This window comes from Papio anubis, chromosome 4, assembly GCF_008728515.1.
Source record: "Papio anubis isolate 15944 chromosome 4, Panubis1.0, whole genome shotgun sequence".
Classification (NCBI taxonomy): domain Eukaryota; kingdom Metazoa; phylum Chordata; class Mammalia; order Primates; family Cercopithecidae; genus Papio; species Papio anubis.
The window spans coordinates 179,111,792-179,137,046 of record NC_044979.1 but is presented as its reverse complement, the minus strand read 5'-3'; the positions used below and the strand labels follow the sequence as shown (position 1 = coordinate 179,137,046).

At 56.7% G+C, this 25,255-nt stretch overlaps 1 protein-coding gene and 1 pseudogene across 1 annotated transcript in view; both read right to left on the bottom strand.

Annotated features, from left to right (window-relative positions):
• Nucleotides 1–8,583: 8,583 nt before the first annotated feature.
• Nucleotides 8,584–13,830, bottom strand: LOC116274650 (annotated as a pseudogene).
• Nucleotides 9,251–25,255, bottom strand: part of PDXK (pyridoxal kinase) — a 28,262-nt gene continuing 12,257 nt past the window's right edge. The window contains exons 5-11 of the mRNA XM_031665880.1: nucleotides 24,659–24,705; nucleotides 21,679–21,764; nucleotides 20,224–20,269; nucleotides 17,813–17,924; nucleotides 16,373–16,509; nucleotides 14,412–14,478; nucleotides 9,251–14,227 (exon numbers count right to left, since the gene is read on the bottom strand). Of these exons, the coding sequence (XP_031521740.1) occupies nucleotides 14,115–14,227; nucleotides 14,412–14,478; nucleotides 16,373–16,509; nucleotides 17,813–17,924; nucleotides 20,224–20,269; nucleotides 21,679–21,764; nucleotides 24,659–24,705 (608 nt within the window). The 3' untranslated portion in view covers nucleotides 9,251–14,114. The remainder of the gene's footprint in view (nucleotides 14,228–14,411; nucleotides 14,479–16,372; nucleotides 16,510–17,812; nucleotides 17,925–20,223; nucleotides 20,270–21,678; nucleotides 21,765–24,658; nucleotides 24,706–25,255) is intronic.

The following is a 25,255-nucleotide window of genomic DNA, read 5'->3' as shown; positions in this document are numbered from 1 at the left end:
TCACACTCATTCCCTTCCAGGTCGTCTCTCCTTCCTCCCTCCTTCCCACATCTGAATGTCCTTGTGCCAGGCACCCTGCAGGTCTGCTTGCAGAGCGAGGCAGACATGGCCCCTCTCCAAGAGGCTTACAGTATCAAAGGTGGCCAGAGATGGGCTGGGCCTTCCCTGCCCAGATCCTTCTCCCACCTCCCTTAAGGGCAAGAAAAACTATAGAATTTCCCACAGATGGAAAAGACACACTTCCCAGGCTCCTCTGCAGCACATGTAGGACACACTTCCCAGGCTCCTCTGCAGCACATGTAGCCACACCAGGGGATGCTGGCGCAGGGCCAGATCAAGGAGCTGTGCTGAGCCGTGGCAGGGACATTGGGATCTGGGGGCAGGGAGCGTCGTGGACAACGTGCAGGGCAGAGAGAGCTACGTGTGCTGGAACTGCCTTTAGAGAAAGCTGACCGCAGGGCTGACTGCGGGGGTGGGTAGCAGGTGAGCCCCTAAGAGCCGGCTGGAAGGACAAGAGGGGGCTCTGCTCTGCTCTAGAGGCTGCTACCCGGCCTGGGAGCAGTGGGAGGTGCTATTCAGACTGAGCTGAGCCGACTGGGCCACCGTTGACCCCTCTTCCTTCCCCATTCTGCCCCATGGCTGCGCGCACCTTTGTACTCCTTAAGAGTGAGAAAATCACAGGACACAGATCCTAAGGGCTGCTGCCTCACACCTACCTGGCCTCGTGTGCCTGGGTCTGGCCCTGAGCCCAGAGATAAGGAAGAATTGCAGCCTGAATGAATGTACGACTGGCTAAATGTGGCCAGCCTCTGCGCCCACACTCCAGGGGCACACATGTACTTGACGGAGTTTCTGGCATAGGCAGGATGACCTCTTTTGGGAGTACAGGGTGTGGTCTCAGTCAGGGGGCCCCCTCCATGGTCCGACCACAGCCCTGGCCAGGGCGCTGCTGACGCAGCCTTGCCCAGGAGCATGTCGTGAGGTCTGGGTATGACACAGAGTCAAGGCGGAGGGGGTCTGTCGAGAGGCCAAGATGCTGGTGGGGTCAGTGGCAGCCAGAGACGTAGACAGACAGAGCTCAGGGACGGTGGGGCCTGGCCCCCTCTCTGGATGGAGAGGCCACGGTCTCCATGAGATACCAGGGTGCCAGCAGGGGAGGGAGCGCAGCCTGCGTCGTTTTCTCTTTTTTTTTTTTTTTTTTTGAGACGGAGTCTTGCTGTGTCACCCAGGCTGGAGTGCAGTGGCCGGATCTCAGCTCACTGCAAGCTCCTCCTCTCGGGTTCACGCCATTCTCCTGCCTCAGCCTCCCGAGTAGCTGGGACTACAGGCACCCGCCACTTCGCCCGGCTAGTTTTTTTTGTATTTTTTAGTAGAGACGGGGTTTCACCGGGTTAGCCAGGATGGTCTCGATCTCCTGACCTCGTGATCCGCCCGTCTCGGCCTCCCAAAGTGCTGGGATTACAGGCTTGAGCCAGGGCGCCCGGCCTGCGTCGTTTTCATACGGAAACGCGAGGCAGGGCCCAGGGAAGCACATTTCAGGGCTACAAGTAGGAGACAGGGAAGAAGGCAAAGGACTCGCGACTCCCACTCAGGGAAGGACCAGCGTCCGTGTCCCGGCTCCAGGAAGGGTGGCACCGAGGCAGGGAAGGTCACAGGGGCAGAGCTCAGGGTGGCCTCACTCAGAAACTGGGGCACACAGCGTGCATGGGGGCCCCATCCCCTCCACAGGGGAAAGTGAAGACTGGACCCTCAGAGGCCACAGTCAGGCCGGCCTCGGGGTCGCTGTGCTGCTCCTGAGAGTAACAAGGGCGTGAAGAACTAGATGTCTGGACACATTCGTGTGTGTGTGTGTGCATGTCCACGCATGTGTGTGTGCCTGTGTGTCCACAGTGTGTATTCGTGTGTGTGTGCCTGTGCGTCCACGTGTGTGTGCATGTGTGTCTGCATGTATACGTGTTCGCATGTGTGCGTGCATCTGCGTGTGCGTGTATCTGTGTGCGCATCTGCGTGTGTGCCTGCATGTATGCATGTGTGTGCATGTGTGTGCCCGCAAGGCTCCCATGTCCAGACACAGAGAGGGTGGTGAGGAGGCCGCACACACAACTGCTCTCTGGGGACCGTGGGTGTGAACTCGCAGCCACTAGCTTAGCATGTGGCCCCAGCCTTCTGCGTCACTTTTACACTGTTCAGAGAAAACCAACCAGGTGGTGTTTGTGTAAACAATCAGCACAGCCGGGCGGACAGGTCCTCCCAGTGAGCTCAGGGACTCGGCCCAGCTTCAAGGGAGGCCTATGATGCTGGGTCCGTGGAAGCGGGTTCCAGCCAGGCCATTCATCAAGACCTGTGCGGTCTTGGGAATCCCACCTGACCCCTGAGAGCCTGTAAAATGGGGGTGTCATCCTGGTGTTGCCGGCTCAGCTGCTGACACCCGAGCATGCCCAGGGCACCCTGGGCGTGAGCCTGCTCGCACCCCCAGGCCCTCCCCTTTCACAGAAACCTTTCCCGAGCCTGTTCAGTCCTCTCTTCCTTGTGGGGGTCACAGGAGCTCAGGAAATTCACTACTTGCTGGATAAGGCATAATTTTCATGTTATTGAACCCAAAACATTCTTTTGTTTTGAGGCAGTCTGGGATTCAGAGTCCCAGGCTGCCTCTCCAGGTGCTCCCTGGCCTGCTCTCAGTGGCCACACTCCCCTACAAAGACCCTCACTTTGTTTTTTTTTTTCTTTTGAGACAGAGTCTCGCTCTGTTACCCAGGCTGGAGTGAAGTGGCACGATCTCAGCTCACTGTAACCTCTGCCTCTGGGGTTCAAGCAATTCTCCTGCCTCAGCATCTAGAGCAGCTAGGATTACAGGCGTGCACCACCGTGCCCAGCTAAAGTTTGTATTTTTAGTAGAGACAGGTTTTCACTATGTTGGCCAGGCTGGTTTTGAACTCCTGGCCTCACGTGATCCACCTGTGTCGGCCTCCCAAAGTGCCGGGATTACAGGCGTGAGCCACCGTGCCGAGTCCTCGGACCCTCGCTTTGAAGCAGCTGTTGTCTTGGTTTCCAGGGTGTCAGCAGTCCTCTGCCTGGAGCAGCTTCACTGCGATCGATCGACCACGTGGTCACATGGCCTCACAAGGCCATCTTCTTACGAGTACACCCGGCCCTGGATTTAGGGTCCTCACCTGAGGCAACTGCATTTTATGTAACTAATGACATCCATGAAGACCTCATTTCCAAATAGTCACATTCTTTTTTTTTTTTTTCAATTGAGATGGGGTCTCACTCTGTCACCCAGGCTGGAGTGCGGGGGTACAACCTTGGCTCACTGCAGCCTCCACCCCCCACCCCCACCCAGGCTCAAATGAACCTCCTACCTCAGCCTCCTGAGTAGCTAGGACTACAGGCACGTGCCACCATGCCTGGCTACTTTTTTTTTTTTGAAATGGAATTTTCGCTCTTGTTGCCCAGGTTGGAATACTATGGTGCAATCTCGGCTCACTGCAACCTCCGCCTCACAGGTTCAAGTGATTCTCCTGCCTCAGCCTCCCTAATAGCTGGGATTACAGGCATGTGCCACCACACCAGGCTAATTTTTTGTATTTTTAGTAGAGATGGGGTTTCTCCATGTTGGTCAGGCTGGTCTCGAACTCCCGACCTCAGATGATCCACCTGCCTCGGCCTCCCAAAGTACTAGGATTACAGGCGTAAGCCACCATGCCCGGCCTCATGTCTGGCTACTTTTTTGTATTTTCAGTGTAGACAGGGTTTCACCATGTTGCCCAGGCTGGTCTCGAACTCCTGAGCTCAAGCAATCCACCCATCTTGGCCTCCCAAAGTCCTGGGATTACAGGCATGAGCCACCGCACTTGGCCTAATAAAGTCACATTCTGAAGTGCAGGTGGACGTGAGTTTTTGCAGGACATCAATGAATTTGGGGGGACACCCGTCCAGGCCTAGGGTGGACGTTTTTGCAGGACATCATTGAACTTGGTGGGGGACACCCATCCAGGCTTAGTGTCCTCAACAGTGCAGCCTTTATAATCACAGCCTGAATTGTACACTTTGAATGGCTGAGTCATGTGGAATGAACTGTTATCTCAATAAAGCTGTTACCAGTAAAAACAGAAATAAGAGCCAGGTGTGGTGGCTCACGCCTGTAATTTCAGCACTTTGTGGGGCTGAGGAGGATCACTTGAGCCCAGGAGTTTGCGACCAGCCTGGGCAACATGGCAAGACCTCATCTCTACAAAAAAATTGGTTGTTTGTTTGTTTGTTTGTTTGTTTTGAGACGGAGTCTGGCTCTGTCGCCCAGCCTGGAGTGCAGTGGCGGATCTCAGCTCACTGCAAGCTCCGCCTCCACGGGTTCACGCCATTCTCCTCAGCCTCCCGAGTAGCTGGGACTGCAGGCGCGCCACCTGGCCCAGCTAATTTTTTGTATTTTAGTAGAGATGGGGTTTCTGCGGGTTAGCCAGGATGGTACCGATCTCCTGACCACCATTGATCCGCCCACATTTCGGCCTCCCAAAGTGCTGGGATTACAGGCCTGAGCCACAGCATGACAAAAATTGTTTAATGCTTGGGGCCGTGGTGGTCTTGTCAGTCCCCAGCCTTCGGAAGCTTGAATTGGGAGGATTGCTTGAGGCCAACTGGTTGAACAGAGGTTGCTGTGAGCTGAGATCACACCACTGCACTCCAGCCTGGGAAACAGAGTGAGACCTTGTCTAAAAAAAAAAAAGTAAAGAAAGATAAGTCTATGGCAGACACGGTGGCTCAAGCCTGTAATCCCAGCAGCACTTTGGGAGGCTGAGATGGGCAGATCACAAGGTCAGGAGATCCAGACCATCCTGGCTAACACGGTGAAACCCCGTCTCTACTAAAAAATACAAAAAAGTAGCTGAGCAAGGGGGCGGGTGCCTGTAGTCCCAGCGACTCGGGAGGCTGAGGCAGGAGAATGGTGTGAACCCGGGAGGCGGAGCTTGCAGTGAGCTGAGATCTGGCCACTGCGCTCCAGCCTGGGCGACAGCGAGACTCCGTCTCAAAAAAAAAAAAAGAAAGATAAGTCTGTCTCCCCTCTCCTCTCCGGACTCTCTGGCAGGGCATGGGCTTGGTGGGAGCTGGCATGGATGGGGGCATGAGCAGGGCAGTGTGCAGGGGTCCAGGCTGGCCTCGTGGAGGTGAAGGCTCTTTCAGGGACAGCCTGAGTCCGCACGTTGTGGGGGTATCTCCTCAATGCAGTAATTTAGGCAGAAGTCCAGCTGGGGTGAGGTGCCTGTAATACCAGAGGCCTCCAGAAAGTGCAGCCTCTCTGACGCTGGCCAGGCCCGGCCTGATCCCAACAAGTGTCTTGGAAAGGTGCTACCAGGGTGGAGGACAGGGGAGGCAGCAAACCCTGAAGGTGAGTCCATCCCAGCGAGTGTGAGACACGTGTTTACTGGCACCAAAGGAGGACCCCGAGCCCCAGGGAGGTGTGAACAGCCACGCTCTGCCAGTGGTGTCCCGAGAAGCTCCACGAGCCTAACAGCCCATTGGGTCCCTTCTCTCACTTCCCGGCCTCCCTCCCTCTGCCATCCTCACCCCCACGCCACTGGAGCACAGCCCCTCTATCCTAGGAACCCAGATTTGAAGCCCTAAGCCAGCGTGGCCTCAAGGGCAGGTCCTGGACTTGGGGCTGGCCTTTTCCCACCCACTGGGGAAAGAAGCCCCAGCTGGAGTCCTCACAGGGGCTGAGGCTTCAGGGCCAAGCATGTTGCCTGCTGGATATTTGGCTCAGACCCTTGGAGCGGGAGGTGACTGAACCGGCAGGTGCCCCACCCCTGGACACGCTCCAGCTTGGAGGCTAACCCGCCGTGTTGGCATCTGATGAACCCCAGTTCCAGGAAGGCCTCTAAGATTTTCAGCTCATCTACTGTTCCTTGTGTAAGAGCAGGTACTTACCCTAAATCCTGCCCTTAGAGCAAATGACTGGGATGCTTATCTGCTTCAGTTGTCCAGCACATCCCTCCTGAACCACACAGACCACTCCCCTGACGTACATAAGCCCTGGGCTTGGCGGTGACACGTGGGCCCCAGACACAGACATGGCTTCTGTTCCTAAGTCCCTATTAAATGTTTCTTTTTGAGAAACTGTCTTTCTGAGAAACTGGATTGGGCAGCTGCTGCTGCTTCTTTTTTTTTGAGATGGAGACTTTGCTCTGTCTCCTAGACTGGAGTGCAGTGATGCAATCTCGGCTCACTGCAACCTCCGCCTCCCGGGCTCAAGTGATTCTCCTGCCTCAGCCTCCCGAACAGCTGGGATTACAAGCGCCTGCCACCACGCCCAGCTAATTTTTGTATTTTTAGTAGAGATGGGTTTTCACCATGTTGGCCAGGCTGGTCTTGAACTCTTGACCTCATGATCCGCCCACCACAGCCTCCCAAAGTGCTGGGATTACAGGGGTGAGCCACTGTGCCCGGCCAAGGGCAGCTTTCTTTGGCCTCTCTGCCTCTTTGGACTTTGGGATAGGTCTGCATAGGCACCCCCCACTGCAGAACACACTCCATTCTAGACGTGGTGGGCTGCATCATGGCCCTCAAAGAGGTCCACATCTTCATCCTCAGACCCTGTGAATTTGTGACCTTATCTGGCAAAAGGTACTCAAAGGTGGGATTACATTAAGGATCTTGAAATGAGAGATGACCCTAAATTATCTAGGTGGGTCCAACATCACACAGGGTCCTTCTAAGAGAAAGAGAGGAGGTCAGAGTAAGGGAGAGGTGGAAAGATGTGGCACTACTGGCTTTGTTGATGGAAGGGGCCGTGAGCAAGGGGATGCAGGCGCCCTCCAGACACTAGAAAAGGCAGGAAAAGGATTCAGCCCCTCCAAGCCTCCAGGAGGAACCAGCCCTGCTGACTGCTTTTAGACTCTTCTGGCCTCTGCAACTGTAAGAGAACAAATGTGTTCCTTTAAGCCATTCAGCTTGTGGAAATTTGTCACAGTAGCCTTAGGACACTTTCATGCCAAGCAGGATTAGGCCTGTAGGCCCAGAGTAGCCACCATAGGGGACGGGAGCAGTGCAGGCAGCAGTGTGCCAGACAAGGAGCCAATCCCGTAAACGAGGCAGCAGACACCCTGTCCCAGCCGCCCTGTGCCCTCCCCTGCATGCTCTGTGGTCTGGGGTCTGTGGCTCCTGGTGTCCTCCACAGGGAGGGGCGTCCAGAGGGGAGCCTTGTGGGGAGGGGCTGGTTCTGCAGCCCCCGGTTCCGCCTTCTCCTTGTTCTTGGGACACAGCAACCAGCCTGGCATTGCTGGAGGTTAGTCTGTGGGTTTATTGCACAGGTGCACATGAGTCAGGGGAACACGAGATCGGCCAAGCCAGAGGCCCTGCAATGTCACCACCCAGGTGTGAAGGAGCCAGGTGGAACCCAGAAGGAGCAGACGCCCTTGGCCAACACCCGGAGCTGGGCCTCAGAATCGCGCAGGGAGGGCAGGGAAGGGAGCCCCGGCCTCCCATCCCCGAGGGCTCTGCCCTGGGAAGTCCTGCAGGAAGCCCATGCTGGGACACCCAGGCCAGCCCCCCAGGCAGAGAACAGAGCACAGGACGAAAGGGGGCCTGGGCCCGGCAGGCAGGGGCAAGGCATGCTCTTTCCTCCAACGGGGAGGTTTTTAGGGAGTCGGCTGCCACCATTTCCAGCAGCAACCCCTAGCGTGGCTGGCGGGGTACTGGGTGTTCAGCCAATCACAGGTAGGGAGCTCCTGGGATGGGGGGGAACCATCACGCCTCAACAGGACCAGCACGAAACAGACGCAGCCTACACAGTGCTGTGGGAACTAAGGCTCACAAACATCCGCAGGACACACGCAGGGCCGGCCACTTCGGCAAACAAAGTCACCCCGAACCTCGCGGGGGCCGCACTCCCTCGGCAGGCGGACCACGGAGGCGACAGGTGCTGACACCTCCGAAGAGCTGAGCTCCATTCCAGGGAGGGGCCGGGCCACGCCGCAGTCCTCCCATTGGTCCAGTTCTGCAATCACTAGATGAAGCTCCGGCTAAAGTTCTGAATCACGAATGATGCAGCCATGAAGTTACAGGCATCCAGAAGGTCACCACACACCTCACACCCTTCAGGGGCCTGCGCGGAGCCAGCCGAGGACTCAGGTCCATTCCCCAGAATGTCAGCACCTCCGCCTCCCGTCACCAAGAAGGGGCTTCAGATACCTCATGGGGACCTACGATGGCTTGAGCTTGACACAGGTCCTCCTAGCTGCTTGACACGCTTTGGGACGCACTGGAAGGGTCTGTCAGGCCTGCTGAGGCCTCTTTTTGTCCCACCAGCCCTGCACCCACCCTCCTCCTGCTAGGGGCTGGGTCTTGGGTTAGAGAGTCACTTGAGGGCAGCCGGGTGTGGTGGCTCACGCCTGTAATCCCAACACTTTGGGAAGCCGAGATGGGCGGATCACGAGGTCAGGAGATCCAGACCATCCCGGCTAACACGGTGAAACCCCGTCTCTATTAAAAATACAAAAAATTAGCCGGGTGTGGTGACGGGCGCCTGTAGTCCCAGCTACTCGGGAGGCTGAGGCAGGAGAATGGTGTGAACCCAGGAGGCAGAGCTTGCAGGGAGCCAAGATTGCGCCACTGCACTCCAGCCTGGGCAACAGAGCTAGACTCCGTCTCAAAAAAGAAAAAAAAAAGAAAGTCACTTGAGGGCTTCAGAAGCCGCTGACCCAGCTTGCAGCTCAAAATGAGGACAAAGGTGCTTTCATCCACCTTCACGGAGACGCTGGCTTCGCAGGCCGGTGGGCGAGGCGAGGCCCATGTTTTACTTAGGACAGGTTTCCCAGGCAGTACCCAGGCCGTGTGGGGGCTCCCCAAACACAGGCTTAGGATGGCATTCTCCCCTCTCCGTTCCCACCCACCTATCTGCCAGACACTGGGCTCGCCCTTGCTGTCCATCCCAGCATGGATGGACAGGACAGAGATGCGTGGGGTCAGTGGCCCTGTGGCACTGGAAGGCACATCCCATCAGAAATGGGCTTCCTGTTGCATAAAGACCAGAAATGGCCTTGTAGTGAACTGGTGGATGGGAAGAAAAGAGAGGCTGGCATTTGCGGGTGCTATTCCCACCACAGCCCTGAAGCTGGGGCCCCCCAACAAGGCTTGTCCCAGGCAGGGGGTCAGGGATGGAAGGGGACATCTCTTGCTCGGGGACAGGGTCCTGCTTGGCTCAGACGGTGGGAAAACTTAAAAACACCTGTTTATTCTGCCAGAATTGAAAGAAAAATTCCAGGAAGAACTTTTTATTAATATAAAGTTTTAAGATATTGACCAGTCAGATCTAAATTACTCATTAAACTCTGTTTTAAACAAATGAACACACTGTGTTACAATGAAAGGCAGGAAAGTGGTTTTAGACGCAGATCGAAAACCAGTGTCTTCACGCACTGAGAACAGGAAACATTCTGCTCTGAGAACGAAGTGCAGAGTCGACAGGAGACACACATGCGACAGAAAGCCCCCGGCGGGAGTGACCGTGCACCCTGGCGGGTCGTGGGATGCCCGGGCAGTGGCTCGGACACAGCTGCCACGCTACGATGCCTGCTGGGCCCTGCAGGAACAGGGGACACACACAGAGCCCAGCCACACATTGCTGAGCACGGCACAGGCCACACACACCGGCTCCTCCCACCTAACAGAGAGGAGTCGCACACTGAAAAAAGTCCCCTAGAAGGACGGCTCATGTCCATCCTACCGGGGGGATGGACGCAGGGACCTGGCCCTGGCTCTGGCCTGGTGGCGACCCCTGCTGGTAGAGGCAGGAGGTACGCAGCTGGAGTCAGAAACTGAGGTGCTGTCTATAAAAATGCCAAGATTCTGCCGGGCGCGGTGGATGGCTCACGCCTGTAATCCCAGCACTTTGGGAGGCCGGGTTGGGTGGATCACCTGAGGTCAGGAGTTCGAGACCAGCTTGGCCAACATGGTGAAACCCCGTCTCTACTAAAAATACAAAAATCAGTCAAGCGTGGTGGCGCGCGCCTGTAATCCCAGCTACTCGCGAGGCTGGGGCAGGAGAATCACTTGAACCCGGGAAGCGGAGGTTGCAGTGAGCCGAGATCGCACCACTGTACTCCAGCCTGGGTGTTAGAGCAAGACTCCATCTCAAAAAAAAAAAAAAAAATCCAAGATTCCCACCTCCTTCCGCCTGAGACGGCCAGCACCTGCACCTGCCAGGCAGGAACACAGGACAGGCCCAGCTCTGCCCACGGCTACAGGGCCACAGAGGCTCAGGCCTCCTTCCCTGTGCAGGGAGTCCGGAGGGGGAGCGGCGTCCACCCAGACCCGCCAGGCCAAGCTCCAGTCTTCCCTGGCTTAGGGCTGACAGACTTCCAGGCAGTGGACCTGGCCTCCCAGAGCCACCCTACCCAGGGCCTGGGGTCCTTCTGGGCTCCCCCTCGGCCTGGTCATCAGCATCCGTCTGAGTGCTCGGCGGATGGACACAGGAGCCGGCTCTCCAGGGAGTCTCAGTGGAAGCCGCTGGCCCGGCAGCCAGAGGCGGTGTGGAAGGAAAAGGCTCAGCAGGCACATCCCTCTGGCGGCAGAGTGGTGTCGGGGGCCACACAGCTCTCCCCTGGACTCAGAAAGCCAGGTTCAAAGTTCTCGTTTCCCTGTCTGCACATAACATGCTCTGCTCACTCACAAACTCCAGTTCCCCTGCTCTGGGCCCAGGCAGGCAATCCACAGGGAGCAGTGTATGAAGGAGGCCCATGAGACCAGGCAGGCGGCAGGGGAGAGACAGAGAGATTCCTGGCTACCCGGGCAGCACAGTACAGTGCGGCCACACGGCAGGGGCACCTCCGATCTGCATAAACATGGACCCTGCTGCCCCAACACAGGCGGCCCCGTCGGAAGGCAGGAAAGACAAGGAGAAGAGCTCCAGTCACCAGAACACTCTCAATCTCCTCTTTTCACACAGTTAAACTAAAGAGAGAACGAGGCTGGAGCCAGGGCAGGTGGATGGGCAGGGCGGGGAGCTGCTCGGGGCCCAGCAATCTGAGGGCCATCTATACCACCTTCCCTGGCTGGCGCCCTCCCAGGGCCTTGTACCCTGCACCCTACTGCGGGCTCTGCCTTCTCTGACACCAGGCATGACAGAGGCCTGAGCGCAACCACCTCGTTTTTATTTTCTTACCTCAGGTGGCGGTGGGGACTGTCACCCCAGGGGCTTGGCCTCCCACCTGGTGCAGGCAACTCTCTTGCCTGGTGACCTCAAGATGGAGACGTCCCTCACCTACTCATCAGCACGGCTAAGCCAAGCCGGCCTCCGTCCACGTAAGACCAAATGTTTCAAAACTGGCTCTAACGAGCTTAAGAACAGGACATGAAACGAAGCATCACGCTGTACCTGTTTACGTGTATTGAAAAAATAGCAGATGCACATAATAACCTCGGCAGGACCAGACAACCATTTAAAATAGATTTTAAAAAGGATCCTATCGTGGAATTCATCCTTATGGTCTACAAGGAGAAGTTTGAAAAACTGGATTAAGAAAGTATTAAAATTCTGTACCCTGGCAATAAGCAGGCAATGTTGGACCAATACAGCTCTCACCTTAAAGTAAATTCTTCTCATTATTTTGCATGTTATTAACTATGGAAAGTGAAAACAAAGATCAACTCTAATTTGGATCCAAGCCATATGGAAACCCACTGCCAATGCCCATGGTTACCTTCCTGGATGAGAAACTGAAACTGAGGACCACCGGGGGCCTCTGCCCAGGTCGTGAGACGAACATGCCCGGGTGGAAATGGGCCATGGGCAAGGCAGGCTCCAGCAGCTCTGTTGTGACAGCAGGCAGTCTGGGGAGGGGATGCCGGACACTTCCCATAGAGGCTGACAATTTCCACAAAAGCCCTGCACCCACAAAGCCACCGTCTACTCTCAGAAACCCCTGATGTCTTTCTCCTTAGTCACAGCCCAGGCCTCTCCTGGCTCGGCCGATACAGCCAAAGAAAACAAGAGAAGTTTCGGATTGCGCCAGAGCGCTCAGGATTTACAGGAGGCACCTGCGGGGACCGCCATTCTCCTAATTCTTGCTTAATATAGGGAAGTCCAAGAACTAAAGCTGATGTGGGGACTCAGCCTCTGAAACGAGCTTCAAAGAACGAAGAATCAAAGCTTGCTCGCCAGGGCACACCGCCCGTAACACCCACTGCACGGGCAGAAGGGGCCTGACACTGCGTTCTCATGCTGGGTTTTTCACCAGCTCACAGAACAGACATTCAGGTTCTCTCCCCCGTGCTATATGTGCTCTTGGTGTTTAAAAAAAAAAAAGAAAAGAAAAAGAAACGCTTTCCTGGTGGCTGGCAATGTGGCACACGCCGCAGTCTCCACTTGGCAGTGAGGGTATTTCCAGTAGAAGGCCCTTCGGAGGCCCAGGTGGCTCTGGCGGACCCCTGCACTCACACAGCGGGAGGCCGCCTCCCCGCCAGGCTCCAGCCACAGCCTTCCTCCTTCCTGCTGGTGAGGCAGCACCCTGCAGGGACCAGTGGCCCTGGGCAGCAAGGGGCCTGCCACCCGTGTCCTCGAAGCCAGGAAACATGGCTGGGAAACCTGTGTCTAACTCACTGGTTGCGGTGAGGCAGCCGGGCGCTCTGACACACACTCATGAAGACATTCAGAACGAACAGAGTGGGGAAGAGTGGGGACGGGGGTGGGGGGTTCCATATAAACCTGCATCTTTTCACCTTAGGGCATTTTTCAACAAAGAATGCACTCCTGGCAAGCAAGTCTTTCTAGAAGACACTGGAATGGTCTCACAGGAGGGTGTGGGCTTTGGGAGGGGCCCGTCTGTGGGGAAGGTAGTGGGGTGGGGGTACCCCTTGGAGAGTCTGCTTCCTAGGAGCCCCATGGACCCTACTTCCTGCATCTCCCTATTTCTCTCCAGCTGTGGGTTCCTTGGAGACACAAACCTCTGCATGCCCCAGAGGTGGGGTGCAGGGCTACAGGGGTGTGGTTGAAATCAAGGCAGGCCAGAGATAGGCACTGCTGCCTAGAGCTATACCTGGAGGGACCCCAAACTCTGGGCAAAGTGGGGCCAGGGAGGTCACTGCTGAGCAGAGGATGACGGGACTTGTCAGAGCTGGTGCTGTGGCCTCTGCCGCCACCCCAGCCTGCCCAAGGGCCTGGGAACTGCTGTGCCAGCAGGGGCAGGGGGCGGGCACCCCTCTGTCCTGTCTACAAACGCTGTGGCTTGATGTGCTGTCACGGGCAGCATGTGGCAAACATGCAGTGCTCGGCGTGCTGCAGCACGGATGATGGGAGCTTCCACAAGAAACCTGACGGGGTGGCTCTCTGGAGCTTCAAAGCTGCTCTCGGCCCAGCACGGACCTTACTGCATTAGCATCTTCCTCGTGTCATGCAGCAGATTCCTGGAAGACGGCCATGGGCTACAGGAGGTCCTGCGGATACCTGAGAGGTCTGCCGACCGACTTGAATTTGCTGGGGCCTGGGAAAGTCCCTGTCGCTGCCCTGTGTGTGTTCGAGCAAGCTCACATCAACCCTTTCATACGGTGAAACAGCAGCCTGAGATCTGAAATCCCCAGGGTCTACATGAGCAGCACAGTAAGAAACAAAAGTTCAAGTGCAAGAACAAAGAGGCTATGATCAGAATGACAGTCAAGGTATCTGGCAGAATTCTTTCTGACCCCAACAGTTACCACCCAACTCCTTCTCAGAGATGCAAAGACAGAGGCCACCCAGGCCCAGTCCACGCGCAACATGGCCCCGGTGTGGTAGCGGCAGCCAGGGCCCACTCGAGGCTCCAGGCGCAGCGGGCTCAGCCTCACCCACTCACCCTCCCACATGGAACGCCTCTGAGTTGGCAAACAGGGGCCTGTCTTCCTGGAGGCCCAGGAGCCTTGTGGGGAAGAGAGCTGGGTTTTCAGATCACAAATTTCTGTGACCGCTTTGTTATTTTCACAAAGCACGACTGGCACATTTCACAATGAAGACCAGCAGATGCCAGACACTCATGAAAGAAAAAAATATCAAGTTTCGGTCATGGCTCTAAGGCAGACGTTACATGTTTTCACAGGGACAAACATGGAGACACCAACGCGCTGCGCGTCACGGGTGAGCGGCGCGGCCCTCACAGCACCGTGGCCTGGACGACGATCTCTGGGTCCTCGATATCCCTTTTGCTCTGCACCATCCGCAGCTCCAGCTGCATGGGGCTGGGCTTCACTCCTTCCCCGGTCTGGGCTGCAGGGCAGGCAGAGTTCCCATCTCAGAGGGGCTCCCACTGCTGCCTGCTGCCCCCACTCTCAAAGGCGACACCAGCAGGAGACACTAGTCACACCTTCGAAACCAGCACATGCCAGCTCTTCTCTCCCACCCACTTCAGGACCCAGGAGCCCACACAGCCCACGCAGCCCGGCCGCCGTACCTTTTGCACACTGGATGGTCCTCTGCAGAACGTGGTGCAAGGCAGACACGGTCTTCTCACAGGCCACCTGCAGGGAGGAAAGACTTGCTGTGCCCCAGCCCACGCACGACACTCGACGTGTCCATTGCTGCCGGGAGGGGATTTCCAGTGAACACAAAGGCCATCCTGCTCTCCGAGCCACCGGGGAGCCAGCTCTGCCAGCACACGTGCTGAGTCCGGGAGGACAGGCCACGGACTGTCCACCACGGAGAGCCTGGAGGGCTGAGCGGATGCCTGGTGCCAGTCACCAGCTCTGGACAAGAGATGGCTCACAGAAGGGACAGCCTCGTGACCTGCATAGAACCTGGCAGGCAGCAGGAGCTTGGTAAGAGTGCCCAGAATTAACTCCTTATAACGAGTCTACAGGGGGAAGCGCTCCTGCCGAAAGCCTGGCCAGTCATCACTCAGTGATGCTTCAGAGTCAAAGGTGCTGGGGAAGCATGGCGAACTCGCTCCCTGACTCCACAAGCCTGGGCTGGCCAAACCCACAATGTGACCTTGGGTGGCCCGGCAGCGAGGCCTCCTCGGGGCACCAGCTGGCACGTTTCCACTGCTCTGCACCACCAATTAAACACAGCAGGCCTACTTAATGGTCCTGTTTAACTGCTCTTGAGGGGCCAGAAGGGATGGAATGAGGGGGCTGTGCATTCCAGCTCGGGGTATGCAGAGGGCTAGTCCCATGGGAGGTGAAGGGCCTCAGTCCACCTCTTCCATTTTACACACCAGCACACTCAGCTGAAACTGACTTGTTGGGGAGGAGGTGTACCCTGGGGGACACATAGCCCCTTGAGGGGCCCGGCAAAGACAAGACAGGTAGAGCCACCTGCAGGTCCTGACCTCTGAACTCTTCCTTCCCCGGCGCATCCAACGGTGACAGAGGCGTCCTGTCTTCCTCCTGCCACTCCCATGGCATCCCCGCCCTGCCCCACATTTCAAAGGGATGGCAGGCCCCTCCCTCCTACCTAAACCCCCTGCAGACACAGCAGGGAGCACCCAGGGGAGTTTAGGGGGCTGAGCCCAGGGGCTGGAGACCACCTCAGAGCACAGCAGGCGTCTGGACAGTGTTGTAGGAAGACACACTCCAAAGGTCCGAGGACTCGGCTGACAAAACCACCCGCCAAGGCCACAATGCAACTTTGCCGCATGCAGCACAGGAGGTCACGAATCTGAGCGCCACAGTTGCAGCAAAACTCCTCTGTCCCCACTGAGCTGTGTGCTTAACCAAGGGACACACAAGAAAGGCTCACGAGACCCCACATCCCAACCTGCCATGCCAGTCGACCAGCAGACCCACTCTGCCCAGTGTCTAAGCAAGGCCACCCGATCTCCACAAACTTGTAAAGCAGGCAGACACCCCGACAATGCTGCAAAAGAGCTCTCCACATCTGCCTGGACCCTGTCCTCAGCCTCCCGCCTACTGTCCACACCTGCCTGGACCCTGTCCTCAGCCTCCCGTCTACTGTCCCCGATGGGCGGCTCTGGCCTTTCAGTCCCTCAGGTCACTGCCGTGGTCACACTGTGGGAAACGCTGTGGGTGCCACTCCTCTGCAGCAGCCCCCAGGTCACCAGGACACAACAGCTCCATGCACCCCACAGCCCTGCGTCAACGCCAGGCGGACGGCATCTGAATTCAGGTGGGACCCCCGTGGGTCTGTTCTGACGCATCTCTCACCTGAGCACCCCCCAGACTCTGATCATCCCTAGGTCCCAAATAAGGGGAGATGGGAGGCGATCTGAGGGTGACAGGTGCAACTCCGGAGCCCACGGCCCAGCTATTGCCCTGCCCCACAACTGGGGCCGGCACTCAGGGCCAGGCCCTGTCAGCTCAGCAGGGACCCCCCCCCCCCAGCAGAACTCTCATACCCTGCTCCCCACGAGGTGCCGTGGGAGTGGGCGAGGAGGGGAGCGGTGGTGTGGCTGACCTTGAGGTTATTGGGGTGCTTGTGTGTCCACGCCAGGAGCATGGCAGCAAACAGGTCCCCAGTGCCCACAAAGACAGCATCCACCTTGCGAATGTCCATCCGGATGCGTTCCATCACCATGGAGCCAGCGGGATTCCCTAGGGGGAGAAGATGGGCAAGGTCACCGAGATCTGCCGCTCCTCTGCCAGGGCCAGCCTCCCCATCCCTGGTCCTCCCGGGCACAGCGGCAGGGAGGGTCATGGGGCAGAGCACATGGTGGCCTCGCTCAGGTTGCAGGGGCTCTGGGCCTGCATGGGGACCCCACCACCACCGCAAGGGAAAGACTGCAGCCTCAGAGAGCCACAGCCAGGCTGGTCTCAGGGGTCGCTGTGCAGCTCCCGAGAGTAACAACGGCGTGAAGAACTAGGAGACGTCTGCACACATCCAAGTGTGTGTGTGTCCGCGCGTGTGTGTGCGTGCCCGCGTGTACGTGTGCCCGTGTACGTGTGTGTGCCCACATGTATGCACGTGTCCGTGTATATGTGTGCATGTGTCCATGTGCGTGTATGTGTGCCCACATGTGTGCGTGTGCCTGTGTGTCCACATGTATGTGTGCGTGTATCCATGTCCACATGTGTGTGTGCCTGTGTGTATGTGCAGTTGTGCCAATGTGTGTGCCCACAAGGCTCCCATGTCCAAACAGAGAGAGAGCGGCGAGGAGGCCACAACTGTTCTCTCGGGGCCATGGGTGTGAACTCGTGGCCACTAGCTTAGGGCATGGCCCCAGCCTTGTGTGTCATTTTCTTTTCTTTTTTTTTTTTTTTTTTGAGATGGAGTCTCGCTGTGTCTCCCAGGCTGGAGTGCAGTGGCCTGATCTGGGCTCACTGCAAGCTCCGCCTCCCGGGTTCACGCCATTCTCCTGCCTCAGCCTCCCAAGTAGCTGGGACTACAGGCGCCCGCCACCACGCCCAGCTAGTTTTTTGTATTTTTAGTAGAGACGGGGTTTCACCATGTTAGCCAGGATAGTCTCGATCTCCTGACCTCGTGATCCACCCGCCTCGGCCTCCCAAAGTGCTGGGATTACAGGCTTGAGCCACCGCGCCCGGCCGTGTGTCATTTTCACACTGTTCAGAGAAAATCAACCCGGTGGTATCTGTGTAAAGAATCAGCACAGCTGGGCGGACGCGTCCTCCCAGTGAACTCAGGGACTCGGCCCAGCTTCGAGGGAGGCCTATGATGCTGGGCCCGTGGAAGCGGGTTCCAGCCAGGCCATTCATCAGGACCTGTGCGGTCTTGGGAATCCCATCCGACCTCCAAGAGCCTGTAAAATGGGGGTGTCATCCCAGTGCTGGGTAAGGCATAATTTTCATGCTACTGAACCCAAAACATTCTTGCAGCCCCAAAGGACGCCTTCCTCTGGGAAGAGCAGAGGAGGCCGCGATGCATAAGGGGGGCACTTACTCCTCCTCTGGCTCCCCAGGACAATCAGGTAGTCGCTGCCCTGCGGGGAGGGCAGGTCGGAGCTGGTGATGACCACGGTGTCAGGGCCCATAGAGTGCAGCATGTCCATCACCTGGCAGCGGCATGGGGAGCGTCAGCCACGCCGGTCACACGCCACTCCCCCAGAGCCGGCCACACCCCACTCCCCCGGGGCCCGCCACACGCCACTCCCCCGGGGCCCCTCATACCCCACTCCCCTGGGGCCCGTCACACCCCACTCCCCCAGAGCCCATTCTCAATAGTGCCACTCCCAGAGGGGAGACAGTCACCTGGTCAGCCACCATCCTCCCCAAACTGTCAGCCCAAACTGTGTGGGTCCACGCAGGTGACTGGTGAGGGCCTCCCCCTTGGGGGCTGGACAGGTAAGTGGACAGACGCGTGCCTGTCCTGCAGCGGGGAGGAGCTGGCCCCTCTGTACGTTGGTTTTTCTGTAACTCTTGTGGAAACTGTCTCCACTGCATGGCTGCCTCAGAGCAAGCAGCACGCATGCACACACACATGTGCTTCACACACACACGCACGTGCGCACGCGCACACACACATCCATGCACACACATGTGCTGTACACACACACGTCCATGCACACACACACACGTGCTGCATCGCCACCCAGACCACGACCATAGCAGAATCTGGACCCTGCCCCAGGGCCAGCTGATTCTGCAGCCCCAGGGCCCAGGACCAAGTCAGCGAAAGGCCCCCGAGTGGGAGGAGTGGCCACTGCAGTGGCCCATTGCCAGGACCAGGCCCCTGGGCTGTGAAGACAAAACTCAGCGTAGGGTCAGGCTGTTCGGGAACGCAGCCCCAAGCACGTGGACTCCCGCTGCAGTCGGACGGTGTCCGCTCTAAAATGCGTGTTGAAACATCACACCCATGTGGCAGTATTCCGAGGGGGTCCTCTGGGGCGTGATTAAGTCACAAGGGCTCCCCTTTCTCTGTGCCTGATGAGAGGGCTGGAGGAAGCAGCATGGGGTCCTCGAGCCCCCTGCCGTCCACACACGCGGATGCAGCAACAAGGCGCAGTCGGGGCGGCAAAGCAGCTCCCGCCAGACCCTGAGCCTGCCGGCGCCGTGGCCTTAGACTTCCCAGCCTCCAGAACTGTGGGGAACAAAGTTCTGTTTTGTTTGTTTCGTTTTTTTTGAGACGGAGTCTCACTCACTTTGTCGCCCAGGCTGGAGTGCGGTGGTGCAATCTCCAATCTCAACTCACTGCAACCTCCACCTCCTGGCTTCCAGCGATTCTCCAGCCTCAGCCTCCCAAGTAGCCGGGATTATAGGCGTGCACCACCACGCCCAGCTAATTTTTGTATTTTTAGTAGAGGTGGGGTATTCCCATGTTGGCCAGGCTGGTCTCCAACTCCTGACCTCAGGTGATTTGCCTGCCTCAGTCTCCCAAAGTGCTGGGATTACAGGTGTTGAGCCACTGCATCCGGCCAAAAGTTCCGTTTTTCATAAATCATCCAATCTCAGGCATTTTGTCACAGCAGCCCCAACAGACTAAGATGACTCAACCAAGGCTCAATGCTAGCATGACACCCACGGTCCCCAAGTCCCAGAGAAAAAGGACTTTGAAGAAACTGCCCGGCCGGGCGCGGTGGCTCACGCCTGTAATCCCAGCACTTTGGGAGGCCGAGGCGGGCGGATCACGAGGTCAGGAGATCGAGACCATCCTGGCTAACACGGTGAAACCCCGTCTCTACTAAAAATGCAAAAAATTAGCCGGGCGAGGCGGCGGGCGCCTGTAGTCCCAACTACTCGGGAGGCTGAGGCAGGAGAATGGCGTGAACCCGGGAGGCGGAGCTTGCAGTGAGCCGAGATCGCGCCACTGCACTCCAGCCTGGGCGACTAAGCGAGACTCTGTCTCAAAAAAAAAAAAAAAAAAAAAAGAAACTGCCCCTTGGGCGGCTGCATCTGCTCCTGTGTCGAGCCTCCAGCCTGCCCTGCAAATTCCAAGCATGCCCAGGAGCCTCCAAACAGCTCAAACCACCGCCTTGCAACATCTCTTCACACACGCATGCACATATGCGCGCACACACATGCACACACATGCACACGGACACACACACGCACACACCCATACATGCACACACATGCGCGCACACACGCACACACACTTGCACGCACACGTGCACGCACATGCACGCACACCCGCACACGCACACATGCACACGCACACACGCACACACACGCACACACGCACACACGCACACACACGCGCACATATCTGCTGGTCTCTGGAGGCCCCTGACTGGTACAGACGGTTCAGTCACTGCTGGGGACAAATGACGCAATGGTGCCACTCAGGCAGCCCATCTCCCGTTCCCACCGTGAGTGGCACATCTGCCCCACACAGGCCCCAGAGGGCCTCCTTACCGCCAAGGCTTCCTCCTGGCTGTGGATCTTCCGGCCACTCAGTAACCTGGAAGACAGGCAGGGGCAGGCAGGCAAGGACAGGTGAGCCTCTCTTCTCCAGGTTGTGTGTTGACATTCCCCAAACTACAGCGGCTCTGGAAAGCCTCATTCCTACAGGCTCTTCGTCCACTGGCCACCATGGGCCGGGGCCTCTGCAACATGTGCGGTTTGCTTCTAAAAGGAACACTCATATGACAGGAGTCAGGCAAGGCCCAATCATGGCTGCTGTTTATACATAACCAAGGTGATGCACAGCAGCCACGGCCCCCACTTAAGACCATGCCATAGCGCACGGTCTCAGCATGCGTGACTGACGTCCATACAAAGTCATAGAGCTGCTAACGATTAATGCACGCAGGGGCTGCCCATGGCTCAGGGGCCTCGAGTGAGATGCCACCGCCGAGTCTGGACAGGCCCAGGTCAGGGATCCCAGGCCTCCAAGAGTCCAGGCGCCCCCCACCCCTACGTGAATGGGGGACTCGGAACGTGGCTCAGGGCCAGGTAGAGCTAAGCTATGACAGGCACCAGCCTCCTCAATAGGCAGCTCCACTCTTAATGGCACTGGGGCGCTGGCAGCTTACCCTTGGCGTCTGATTCTTCAGCTGGGGGGCCATGCACCCAGAGAAAGACCTTTTCAAACTCGGTATCAGACAGGCAGACCCAACACACTCCTCTTCCCCTCACAGGGTGGCAGGTGACCTAGCCGCCTGTGCTGCCTCCACCCTCCCTCCGCCATGGTGGCCCAGGCAAGCCCACAGCTCCCCAAGTCACCCCTCCCCTTCCTCTCCCAGAGGCCCTGCCGCTCGGGAAGGCACAGGAGCAGGAGAACTTTCCCCATCGCCCACGGCTGCTGCCACCAAAGGGAAGGTGTGAGCCTGGGACCCGGTGGGCAGGGACTTCTCCAACCCAGGCGCCCCCACCACATCCTGCTCTAGTATCAAGGGGCACTTGCCCCGCGGCAGGACCTTCCTGAGGACCCCTTCGGAAGCAGAACAGGCAGCCCGAGGGCAGAATGGAGACCCTTCTGGCACGTTCTCTGCAGCTCTCCCTGGGGAAAGACTGGTAGCATTTGCCATTTAAAATGACTTACTCTGCTGGGCACCCTGGTTCACGCCTGCGATCTCAGCACTTTGGAAGGCTGAGGTGGGTGGATCACCTGAAGTTAGGAGTTCAAGACCAGCCTGGCCAACATGGTGAAACCCCATCTCTACTAAAAATACAAAAATTAGCCGGGCATGGTGGCTCACACCTGTATCCAGCTACTTGGGAGGCTGAGGCAGGAGAATCGCCTGAACCCTGGAGACAGAGGTTGCAGTGAGCTGAGATTGTGCCACTGCACTCCTGCTTGGGCGACAAGAGTGAGATCCGTCTTGAAAAATGAAGTAAAATAAAATAAAATAAAATAAAATGACTTACTCGGCCTCAAACTGGTTGGGCGTGATAATGTCTGCAACCGGCACCACTTTTTCTTTGTAGACGGGAAGGAGGTCCTCCGGGACATACTGGCGAACAAAGGAGACAGGAGGAGAGGCTGAGTCACTGGGAGGGAAGCATGACAGGGGGCGCGGAGGGAAGCCCACCACAGAGTGCTCCCTAAAAAGCCCCCTGAAGTCCAGGCTCGGGGGCCAGGCCGACTGACTGTAGAGACAAGCTGTTCCCACCACAGGGGCAGCACGTGGCTGAGGCACACTACCGCGGGGAACCCTAAGTGCTCCAAGGGGCCAAGGGAGGACTCAGGCCACACAGTGGGTCCCCGCAGAGGGTCTGGGAGGAGGTAAAGGAGAGAGGGAGGAGGGAGACGAGAAAAGGGAAACCTGACAGGTGGATGGAGCGGCCCTGGTCATCTGGGGAGGGCTGGGGGGCGCTGGCCATGCCCATCTGCGACTGGGAGCCCAACCCGCCAGCTCTTCCTGGCTGAGTCAATGCACCCTTCATCTACTTGTTTTTGTCTAAGTTGTCTAACAAACAATTCAACACGTGATTTTTTGTTTTGTTTTTTAAGACAGAATTTCGCTCTTGTTGCCCAGGCTGGAGTGCAATGGCGTGGTCTTGGGTCACTACAACCTCCACCTCCTGGGTTCAAGTGATTCTCCTGCCTCAGCCTCCCGAGTAGCTAGGATTACAGGTGCCCACCACCACGCCTGGCTAACTTTTTTGTATTTTTTTAGTAGAGACGGGGTTTCACCATGTTGGCCAGGCTGGTCTCGAACTCCTGACCGCAGGTGATCCACCCGCCTCAGCCTCCCAAAGTGCTGGGATTACAGGCCTGAGCCACCGTGCCAGGCAACACAGAGTTTCTTTGAGTGATCAAATTTAAGCTGGAGCCAGTGCGAAGCTCTGGAAGAATTTTACAGGCTTTATGGAACACTTCACCAGTCCCTGCTGGCTGAGTGACCTGAGTTTCCAATCCCTTCACTTCACTTCGCTCCCGGAAACCGCCCTTGGAGATCAGAGGCCCTGCAGGAGGCACCTCTGCACCGGGTGTTCAGAGCACGCAAGGTGGTCACGCACCGGCCGCTGCTTCAGACGTGGCTTAGGAGGCACTAAGGATGGGTGGGTGGCACCTGGATGTCCCGGATCCATGGGCCAGGAAATGGAAGGAAAGCTCTTCAGAGCCCCATTTTGGGTAGGGAAGCCCAAGCACATCCCTTTAACCTCACAGAAACGGGACAGACGGGGTGACCGCCCATCTGAGATAGCAGCTCGTGTTCAGGCCACTCTCGTTCAGGAAAACGAATGTGATCAAAATCAAGGGGCCAGATCCCGTCGCTGCACTGAACCAGACAGTGGCCCCAACTCTTCGTGATCCAAACACGAGTGTCTGCTGAGGGTCGGCAGAGCCCACGCCAGGGAGCACCATGAAGGGAAAGCAGAGAGCTGCAAGCTGGGGTCCTGCAGGACGGGTGCAGGCCAGGGAACCTTCCAGAGAACAAGCATGGGAGAAAGTGGACAGACAGACACTGAGCAGCCCAGCCCGCCCCACCTGGTTAGAGGCCCAACAACAGATATCCTGACTTCAACCACTGACCCAGCGGGGCAGGCAGGGCGCAGGCCCAGGCGTGCCCTGTGCCAGTGAAGAAGCCCGCTATGCTCAGTGAACATACAGCAAGCAAACAGACACACTAGACACAACGACAAAGAACGCGGATACTGAAATCGCCTGGGTGCTGAATGGCTGCGTTAAAAACCCACAGGCAGGATCACTTTTGGGTTCCTTCCGCCTCTAAATTCTAGGCTTCTGGACTGGTCACAGTGGATCTGTTCTCCATCCACTTGACCCGATGTCCAGGTCTGTGGGCTGCAGCTGCTGCTGTTACTATACAGCTCACGGGCTCAGTGGTTTCTAGATTTCCTTTGTTTTTTGAGATGGGGTCTTGCTCTGTGGAGTGAGTGTAGTGGTGTGATCTCAGCTCACTGCAGCCTCCACCTCCTGGGCTCGAGTGATCCTCCCACCTCAGCCTCCCAAGTAGCTAGGACTATAGGTGGGTATCCCCACACCCAGCTTCATTGTTTTGTATTTTGATTACAGATGGTGGGGTTTCCCCATGTTGCCCAGGCTGGTCTCGAACTCCTGGGCTCAAGTCAGCCACCCACCCTGGCCTCCCAAAGTGCTGGGATTATAGGCGTGAGCCACTACACCCAGCCTGGTTTCTACATTTTTAATGGTTAGGGGGAAAAAGTCAAAAAAAAAAGAATGGTATTTTGTGACACATGAAAATTATAGAAAATTCAAATTTCAGTGTCCACAAATGAAATTTTATTAGAAAATAGTCACGCATGGCTGGGCATGGTGGCTCATGCCTGTAATCCTAGCACTTTGGGAGGCCAAGGCAGGTGGATCACTTGAGGCTAGGAGTTCGAGACCAGCCTGGACAACATGGTGAAATCGTATCTAGTAAAAATGCACAAATTTGCTGGGTGTGGTGGTGCACACCTGTAATTCCAGTTACTTGGGAGACTGAGGCATGAGAATTGCCTGAGCCCAGGAGGCAGAGGTTGCAGTGAGCTGAGATTGTGGCACTGCACTCTAGCCTGGGTGACCTAGTGAGACTCCGTCTCAATAAGAAAAGAAAGAGAAAAAAAGAAGAAGAAAAAGAAAGGAGAGGAGAGGAGAGGAGAAGAGGTCATCCTGTTTGTACACCTCTTACCTGTGGCTGCTTCTGTGCTCTAATGCAAACAGCTGTGGCAGAGCCGTGTGGCCGGCAAAGGCGTAAATATTTATCTACTATTGGGCACTTTACAGAAAACATGTGGGTCCCCTTTTTCCTTCCTAATAAGGTTTGTCTTTTTACCCCTGGACAGAGAAGTCCCACCAAGTTAGACACTTAAGAGACGTGGGCCTGTCTTTATAGCTCCACTCACCACATTTTTAAATCACACACATAAGATTACTCACCATCGAGCCTTCGCCATCCCACTTGTCACCCAAGACTGGATCACACACTGCAGAGACACAAGGACATCTTATCAGCAAAGGCTACAGCTGACGAGTAAGAAACCCTCAACATTTCTTTCTTCTTTTATTTTTTAGACAGGGTCTTGCTCTGTTGTCCAGGCTGGAGTGCAGTGGTACAATCATGGCTCACTGCAGTCTCGATCTTCTAGGCTCAGGGGATCCTCCTGCCTCACCCTCCCAAGTGGCTGAGACCACAGGCATGCACCAGCACACCCAGCTAACTTTTAAATGATTGGTATAGATGGGTTCTCACCATGTTTCCGAGGCTGGTTTTGAATTCCTAGGCTTAAGCGATCCTCCCACCTTGGCTTCCCAAAGTGCTCGGAATACAAGCGTAAACAACCACATTTGGCTTTTTTCTTTCTTTTTTTTTTTTTTAAGCTGCCAAGTGGAAGTAGATATCTTCTCTTTTTTTTTTTTTTTTTTTTTTTTTGAGACAGAGTCTTGCTCTGTCGCCCAGGCTGGAGTGCAGTGGCCGGATCTCAGCTCACTGCAAGCTCCGCCTCCCGGGTCTACGCCATTCTCCTGCCTCAGCCT